The sequence below is a fragment of the Meleagris gallopavo genome, chromosome 2 (assembly GCF_000146605.3).
Source record: "Meleagris gallopavo isolate NT-WF06-2002-E0010 breed Aviagen turkey brand Nicholas breeding stock chromosome 2, Turkey_5.1, whole genome shotgun sequence".
In the NCBI taxonomy this organism is placed as follows: Eukaryota; Metazoa; Chordata; class Aves; order Galliformes; family Phasianidae; genus Meleagris; species Meleagris gallopavo.
In genome coordinates, this window is record NC_015012.2 from 26,725,286 (window position 1) to 26,734,723 (window position 9,438).

The following is a 9,438-nucleotide window of genomic DNA, read 5'->3' on the forward strand; positions in this document are numbered from 1 at the left end:
ATAGGCAAAATGCATGAGCTTAAATCTGCTCAGAAAGTACCAGTGACTGTGGAGAAATGTGCAACTAATTATGGAGCTATACTATTTTGAAAACAAGCCTGGAAGGACCTTCTATCACATTCAGTGAAGTGTGCAGGTCCAGCAGCAGACAAAACAAAGTCTTTTCTTAGCCTATGGCCAAGAAACCACACTGATTTTGAATCAGTGCCAAAGGAGCAAAATATTTACTCTGAGATACATCCACAGTAGAAAGGTTTTGTACTAATAAGGACCAGTTGTAAAATAAGCACTATAAGTGGAGATACATGATGGACAAATTGAATGTATTTCTCATTTTTTGCTTTTTCAGCTTGGTTCACTGTGTTTATGTGAAAAGAAATTAAAGCAGGAAAGGACGGAAGGGAAAAGAAGGGAAGGGAAGAGTAGGTAAGAGAAGGGGTCTGAGGAACAAAGTTTCATTGTGATATTTTCTGGGTATGATGAATTATCCAATAAAAATTCATTTTATTATTGGATAAATGCAAAAATTTGGATTGTTTGCCTGTGAAATTCAGACAACTTTGTTTCTTTTTAGTGGAAACCTGGAAATGCTGACATGAGTCTGATCTATCTATACTTTCCCTCTGCTCCTATGTTTGTTTTTTCTAATGCAGCAAAAATATGAAAAGCCTTCCTATTTTTTTAATAGGACAACACAACATTTCTTCTTTTCAGTGAAATTCTGAAATAAATATAGTTTTGAGTACTTTATAACAAAAAAATCAGATATTAAATACTTAGTTTTGAAATCCAAAATAAAACTCTTCAAAATTCTCTATGCCTATTCATGCTCTCTCATTCTGGAAGGGAAAAAAAAAAAAAAGAAAAGAAAAGAAGAAAAAGGAAAAATTCAAACCACCAGAGGAAAGAATTTTCTTCACTCTAGCTACATCTGATTTCATAATATTTTGCAAATACTAAAAATGGGATACTTCTATATTGATGGAAGAGGGTGTTGAATAGGTATGTACAGCTAGAGGAGACTGAATCCATTTGAAAAGTAAAAATAACGAATGGAAAAAATCATACTGAATATCAGGTAATACTGCACAGGTCTCTTTCTTTTGATATATCCACACAGTGCAGGGCTCAAAGTAAATTGAGCTACAACCTTTATTCTCATGGTGTTGACCGCTCTGTGTCACAATGACAATCAAGTGAAATAATTAACTGCAAATTAGTGAAGGCTCACTCCTCATCACTCTGATGAGAAGCAGGCAATGATGTTTACATGAATGATGAAGATTGGGATTCCTATTTCTCTTATGAGATCTCAGAATCCACTTTTAGAAATAGAGGCCTTCCTTTATTTTCATATTTGGCAAAGCCAGAGTGATTTAATTAAACTAATGGGGTTTAACCTAGTGGAGTACTGATGCAATAACTCAGTGTGTGAAATCTGGTCATGCATTTCTAAATTTTGGGTAATGTCCAAAGATCCAGAACAATACACAGAAAACAGCATGCTCAGAAATAAACACAATGTTTTTTGAAAAATATGCACTAAGATGTAGAAACATTTCTTTTAGCTAAGCAGAGCTGACCCAAACTGTCCAGGTTACAACTGATGTGGCATCAAAGGTAATATTTACTATGACTGTCCATTTCAGCATAATTTTGCAACTACTTCCATGTACATTGTTTTAGATGTGTGTGCATCTCTCTGTATGTACCTACACAGCACAATGTCATAGTTAGGTTATTCTTCTGAGATATACAGAGTACATATAGATGTTTAGGTACAATATACATGCTACATGATATGCATCTGAATAAGCCATTAAATAAATAGCACTTTCTGTATTGCTTTACTGTGCTATTTGTACTCCTTTCATTACATTATCCCTGTTGGGTTAACTGAAACTCACTCATCATTTTAGTACTTAAAATTAATCCAAAGATCTGCAAGCACTTATTGGAATGCATCTGTAAATAACCACAGCAATCTTTCTTTAAGAAAAAAAAAAAAAGATAATCTATACTGTAATATATTACATATTTCAAATGCAGCAGGGGTGGTGAAAAGTAACAACGTCCTGAATACCAGTTAATAAGTTTGCCAGTTAGGACTGTGAAGATCTATCAGTGACATCAAACACTGTGCTGATGGAGCCAATACACAGAGTATAAAATTGTAGTGCCAAAGGGTATGAAACAGAACAAAAAATGTGCAGCTCCAAACATCCTATTCATATCAGTTTGTTTCCAACAAATGGCATGACTGAATTAGTTATCCTATGCATGTTCATACTAAAAGATGAAACGCAAAAATGCCCAATTAACAGAATTGCAAAATTAATATTTTGCTCTCTATCTGTCTATAGAAATAGAGAAGTTGAGAGCCTACAGATGATCTATGCCTAGTAGAAGGGGAAAAACTCACTTTTAATTCTCCGAAAATCTGAACGTCATATATGACTTAGTTAAACTTCCCGTTGGGTGTTGACCTGCTACTTTGACCTGCTCCCATAAGAAAGTGCAGTGGTGTTTGAATGGGGAAATACATAAAAGATTAAAGGAATATATATATATGTAAAGGATACTGCTTAAATTCCTTCTGATCAGTCTTGTACATCCTTAAGAAGAAAGTATCCAATCTCAACACTAAAACTGTTGGAGCTAGTAACATGCCCTTGGAGCAGTTTAACTTGGCATGGGGATTTTTTCGAAAGGGAAGAAAGCCTGAGAATAAGACAAGCTTGTAAAACATGTTATGAAAAGAATCTAGGAACCATTTGGAGGAGAATTAGATTTTGGAATCTCAAATATAAAATGGAACAGAAGTGCATAAGATGCTTAAGTGGGCAAGTGTAATGCAGTTTATAAATGGTTTAACATAATACTATATGACTATCCACACTATATATGCAGTAGCATGATGATGTCCAGATACTCAAAATTACTGATGGTGCTGATCAGGAAAAAAAGACCAAAAAATCCTTTTGCTTTGATGTTTGTATTCCATACAGACTGAGTGCACTTAAAGAGTTTCATTCACTTCTTACATACACAAAGATGACGAGCCAAGACGTTTTTAAGATTTTCTTACAGAAGAGGTAAGAAAATATAATAATCAATACAACCAAATTAGAAAGTGAAGTTGTACATAACTGAAGAAGGTCATTAACTGCCTCAGAACTATGGTGTGGGCATTCTCACAAAACTGCTCTATCTCTGTACGCCACTTATTGTTCAGCCTATTTAGATCCAGATCTTCAGACCCTGGGAACTGCTCAGATCTGCACATGTTTATACTGTGAACAATGATTGACTGATCTGCAATTTAAATTCTAGGAAGTGCGTTCTGCTGTGGTAGGATGGAGTGCCTCGACACCTATTCCTGGACCTCTGGATCAGGCATTTCTCACAGAATTTTTTGGTTCAGAAGCAATAAACTGTCATACACTTTTGCATTGGGAAAGCCAAATTATTACAGTGGGTTTCATTGTCTTAAAACTGTTCAGTGGCTGACAGTGACTGGGACCTATTCCACAAAGCTTTGTTCAGACAATCCAGTGGCTCCTGTCTGGCTATCTCCTCTCATTTTCTGATCCTCTTCATATGGAGTCTAATCTTGTATTATTGCAGTTAATGAGAATGATGCCTGGCCTCTGAAAAGCCAGCTTTTCATGTAAGGAATGTTTATGGGACTGAGCTGTTTTTCTGCCCTCGGAATGACACTTTCTATCATGTTTCTGACTTACTTTCCTTGAAAACAATTGCAGTATTCTATCATTTGTACTTAAAAAAATAGTAGTGCTGTATTAGATTGTACCTTTGGGTGTTGCATCATTCTTCTTCTGAAAGCTATCATGTGTGCCTATGTTCATAAATAATATATCCACTTGTGCATATAATTACAATTTGTGTGTGTGCATGGGTTTAATGCAGCACATAGACATAAAGGATACAAATTAATTTGATCCCCTCTGTACTTGCAACACAGACAAATTCTTAATATTTTATAGTGCATATTCCATTAAATAAATAACAAAATTGATCTGTGCTACAACATGTGTATACGTACACAATTTATAATGCCTGTAGTAACATTTTAAAGCCTGTTCACACATCAAAATACAGGTTGTTTATTTCTACCTTAAAACAATCTGAGGGTTTAACTCTTCCTATTATGTAAACAGTGGTGACAGCTGCTTTCAAAGAAGCTTAACTTCATTAAAAAATAATAGTTTCCCATTGTAAAATCAATACTAATATACCGTAAGTCCCCCTGATGAACTCAGGCTTCCTTACATGCTCTCTCACATTTTGTGTATTAGGGGCACAGCACTACTCTAAATACCAGAAGATAATAATATGGCAAGATATAGATATAGATATATATTTAAATGTTAAAAGATTAGTTAGGTCAACTTGAGTAATGAATATATTTCAAATATATGCTTCTTTCTATAAACAAAGGTATTTAATTTTCTTTGTAAAGTGAGTGCCTTGCAAGTCTTTAGTTCTTTGTGTCTACTAAACTCATAAACCAATCCTGGGCATCTTTATCTCAAAATGCACTTATGACATATAGCTGAAGCTTTAACTTTTTCATTTTTTTAACTAAACTTGCACTTGAAGTAGACTTACAATATAATTTACAAGCTTACTTTTAGGTAGACATTTTAAACAACTCATACAAAAGAAAGATTTGTATGTCAAGAGTATTTGTTTTAGTGACAAGAAATCTAGGTATACTCTATTCATTTCTCAAGCAGACCTTTATGAATTACTTTAAAAGGACATTACAGCTGAAGACTGAAGAGCAATATTTATCAACATTAAATAAAACATTTGGTGAAGTATGTATAAATATTTCTTCATAAGAACATAACACAAAATTAAATAGTTCAGATACACAGACACCATTTAATATATTTCCATTGTTGTCAAAATCATCTGTAAACACCATCTCACACTGAATACAAAAGCAGCTTTTACATCAGTTCTGTGTTCACAACACTGATGCCCCTTTGTAAAATAAATTTGTTTTGTTTTATTTTCAGCAAAAAAAAAAAAGTTTAAGCAATAAAAAAAGTTTTGGTCAGTTCAAAGACAATACAAAATTATCTTTCAACATGTAAATAAATCAGATTTAGAACAACAATTTAAAGTACAATCCTTTCCCTGGGGGACCTCTGACTTCTATAAATCACACTGTTTGGTGCAGACCACATCACAAATACCAGGAAATACTGGTCATGTCTAAGCTAGAAATATGAAAGCCCTTTAAAAATTTACTTTATTAAAAATTACCAGGTTACAAATTGGCAATATCCACATTTTCTGAAATACCAAGTAACATGGCAATAAACAGAATTAGGTATACTTCTACTTAAAACAGATTCTGGAAAAGAAACTCTTTAAAATGAGTGTCCTTCACATGCAAAAACAAATGATTTCTTTTACACACAGCTTTCACATCTGAAGATCACCTGGGGTGAGCACGAAATGGGGCTGCTGCTCATGTCTGCACCCGTCTGGCCACTGAGCCTTTGAGCATTGATGGCTCAGATGTGAGCTCTCATCATCCCGCACTCTGTAAAGATAAACACATGCTCTGCCCTGCATGTGACCATCAATTCTTTTCACCTTCATATTCTTTAAAGAGATGTAATCTCATGCGGGGAGAGATACCGTGCTCAAGGCAAAGGTTATACTGGGCATACTTCCCATTATAAAATTCTGTGACAGGCTCACAGGCAACACTTTTGTTCTCTCCATTTGTTTTGGCTGGAGAGATGAACCTGAATTTCAGGTGGTGAACAATGAGATAAATATTTATAATACAACTTTCTAACATATATATTTTAATTTCACTCACATGCAAGAGTGATGTGGGGCCCTGTAAAACCTAGACCAATAGATTACCTCTTTCCTGGTATGTGTGTATTTTAGAGATGTGAATGTATTTTTTGCATACATACACACTCACACACACATATATATAACATGAGCTGCACACATGAGCTGCACACTTGGCGACCAGGAATCAGGGGTACAATTAATAATAATACACCAAAAGAGAAGTAGACAGGAAGCTCTACCTTGACAACAAGAAGCAATTTTGCAACCTATACAATGTCTCAAATAATTTCATAATCCTGTTCTGCTGGCTTGCTACATCCATGTGTGACTTGAATTGAAAGCTGTTGGATTCCTTGGAAACAGAAGAGTTGGGCTAGCTAGATGTGCTTACCTGAGATCCCAGAGTTGATTACAATCAAAGAGCTGGGCAGATCAGTAATGGGTTTACAATTGCTATACAGCTTCTTTCAAATTTGTACGAAAACTTTATTAAGTCTTTCATTCTTTAGTAAAAATGTTGAAGTTTGTTAGTTTTTGCTGAATGCAGACTTCATTTTTATATTAAACTGGATTTATTAAAAGGATACATATGCCCGGCAGCTGCTTTCATGTCCTGATGTTTAAATGTTTGAATCAGCACCCTGGAACCACCCTCCCACCCCATCCTGTCCTGTCCCATTCCAGCCCCTCCCAATCTCCTCCCATCCTATCCTACCCCATCCCTTCCAAACCCATCTAATCCTGTCCCATTGAATTCTCCATTATTTTTTCAGTTGTTTAAAAAATACTATTCTATGAAGCCTCTCTAGGGATCCGTTTATGAAAAATGACAGACTGCCTTTGCTGATACTGCTGTTTGCGTCGTTTTCGTTTGTCACACTGGCACAGCAGCAACATCTTGAAAGTATTTCTGAACATTTTGTTACACAATGCATAGCACACTGGGTTCACTGTGCTGTTGATGTAGCAAAGCCAGTACCCCAGGTTCCAGACAGTTTTGGGGACACAGTTGCAAAAGGTGTTCACCAGAACCATGATGTTATAAGGAGTCCACGTAATGATAAAGGCAAACAAAATGGCACTGAGTGTCTGTGCCGCTTTCTTTTCTTTGATAAGTGACATTCGTTTTCGCTTTGTGATTTGACTTCTGGTCTTCAAGGCAAATTTTTTTGCCAGAGTTGCTTCCTTGAAGGACAAAGGCAGGGCTGCAGATGTCTTGGTCATTGATGAGATGCCATCAGAAGCTGTAGCTGTCTCTGCTGACCCTGGCTGAATTGGAAGCTTTGAAAAACTCTTCTGGAAACTTCCACCATCCTGAATGCTCTTGGGAGGTTGCAGTTTTTTAGGTTTCTTTTCCTGTGATTCCATGTCAGATTTCTGTAGTTCATCTGCTGACTCATTCAGATCTTCCGTGGAGGGCAACTTTGTGGAATTGAGGATGGCACTGTGACCAGGAAGCTTCAGCACGATTGAATAGATAGCTCTGGTCTCTGCTGTGATGTCCTCTTCATCAGATGAGGCTGAATTTTCAAGGGAGGCAGCAGCATCATTGTTGTTCCAGCTGTCACTGCTGCTGTGCTCTTGATCCCCCTGGTCCGTGTTGGGTTCCCAGCTCTTCATTGTGAGCCAGAAGTGGCAGCGTCTGTACTTCCTACGGCTGGAGCGCTTTGTGCTCTGCCGTTGCAGCTCATAGCTGCTGCAGCTCCGGGAGCTGCCAGTCTGGTGTACAAAGCGTGCTGTCTCTGCCTCACTGCCTGAAGCCTGTAGTCCTGCTAACTCTTTGGTGCGTTTCTCAGTCTCCTTGTAAATCCTCCAATACAAAATACTCATAATGGTGACTGGCAAGTAAAAGGCAGCTATGGCAGTGCCAAAAGTGATGATAGGTTCACTTAGAAACTGGATGAAACATTCATCAGGAGGCACAGTCCTCTTCCCAACAAAATACTGCCAAAACAAGATGGCAGGGGCCCAAAGAACAAAAGAGATGACCCATGCTAAACCAATCATTACTCCAGCCCTTTTAGTTGTTCGTTTGGCTCTGTATGTAAGCGGCCTAGTGATGGAAAAATACCTATCAAAACTTATGACAAGGAGATTCATGACAGAGGCATTAGAGGCAACATAGTCAATAGAGAGCCAAAGATCACAGGCCAAGTTTCCCAAAGCCCAGTGGCCCATAATGATGTATGTGGTGAAAAGATTCATGGAAATAACACCGATAATCAAATCTGCACAAGCAAGGCTCAACAAGAAGTAGTTGTTGACTGTTTTCAGTTGTTTGTTAACCTTAAATGAGACAATCACTAGGATGTTTCCTATGATGGTCACTAGTGCAATGATCCCAGTGAGGAAAGCAATCAAAACTACTTGCCAGACAGTGTGTCCACCCAGAGGGTCTTTGATTGTGGCATTTAGGGATGTGTTTGTTGATTCCACAGTGGAGAAGGGAAAGCTCTCTGTGGTCTGAGGAAAATCATAGCTGCCAATAAGTGATGCTCCTTCATCAAGTAGTCCTGGTCCATGAGAATCTCTCTTCCAGAAGGAGCTCACATTTGAAAACAGGGGCAAGGCTGAACTGCTATTGTGCATGATCATTGTGGCTCTCTGACATAGTCTGCGATGGGAAGAAAAACAAAAAAAGTCAAGTGAATGAGTGCAGGTGATAAATAAAAAAATTGTTCACATACTCATATACATAACCTTTAGAACTTTGAAAGACGTCTTCAAAAGCACAGTTGCCTGTGATACGGTCCAAGTCAAGCACAACATGATAGTACTCAGCTTACAGCTGTGAATAATCAAAGCTCTTTGTAGCAATCACACAGTGTTTTCTCAAAACCATTCAGTAGCAGAAGAACCAAATTCGCAGGAGAATTTGAACCTTTGATAGCATTAAAATATCCACTAACTCTTAATTAAAATACTTCCTAATGGAAGCATGGAACCTGCTACCTTGGAGCCTTCAAAAACTAAATGCCAGACACATGTAGATACATATTCTGTGAGACTGAGTCACTGCTGGTCCCCAGAGCTCCCATGGCTCTAGGAAAATGCCGCCTCAGATTCTGCAGTCTCCAGAAATAGCTAACATGGAACAAAAATATTTTTCCACCTTTCCTTAAATTACAGAGATACAAGTTCAGTATGATTTAACTATATATCAAGCTACTATATCCCTATACTACTACAAAATAAAAATATCTTTTCTGCTATATTTCAGCTATCTGATAAGGGTACTAGAAGCTCTCACCACTACTTTTTGTGCATGACACTCGTCATTTTATATCTACATTTTTACACTTGATTTAAGGATTTTACATGTATGTGTAATGACTTAAAAATGTCTTTGGGGCAATATGTTCAAATTTCCTTTGAAAGTATGGTCTCTAGAGTTGGGGAATATGTTTAGCAGAAGTATGTCAAAGCACTTATTAAACACTTCAGAAAAAAGAGGAAAAAAAGCATGAAAGGGATTCATAATTAAACTTTAATCCTTTTCCCTAAGTACTTATGTAAAATGAAGACATGTTCAGAATAGGGATTTCGATTTCCCTTATTTCATTAACTTCTGTGGTCATCTGACTAGGT

The 9,438-nt window shown here is 37.0% G+C and overlaps 1 protein-coding gene across 1 annotated transcript; it reads right to left on the minus strand.

Annotated features, from left to right (window-relative positions):
- Positions 1-854: 854 nt before the first annotated feature.
- CHRM3 (cholinergic receptor muscarinic 3) lies at positions 855-8,461 on the minus strand. The gene has a single exon (XM_031552386.1). It carries the CDS (start codon positions 8,443-8,445, stop codon positions 6,643-6,645), a length of 1,803 nt encoding a protein of 600 aa, XP_031408246.1. The 5' UTR covers positions 8,446-8,461; the 3' UTR covers positions 855-6,642.
- Between the last annotated feature and the right edge of the window lie 977 nt (positions 8,462-9,438).

Coding starts and splice junctions, on each gene's coding strand:
- CHRM3 (XM_031552386.1), bottom strand. CDS start 8,445: ATGATCATGCACAATAGCAGTTCAGCCTTGCCCCTGTTTTCAAATGTG.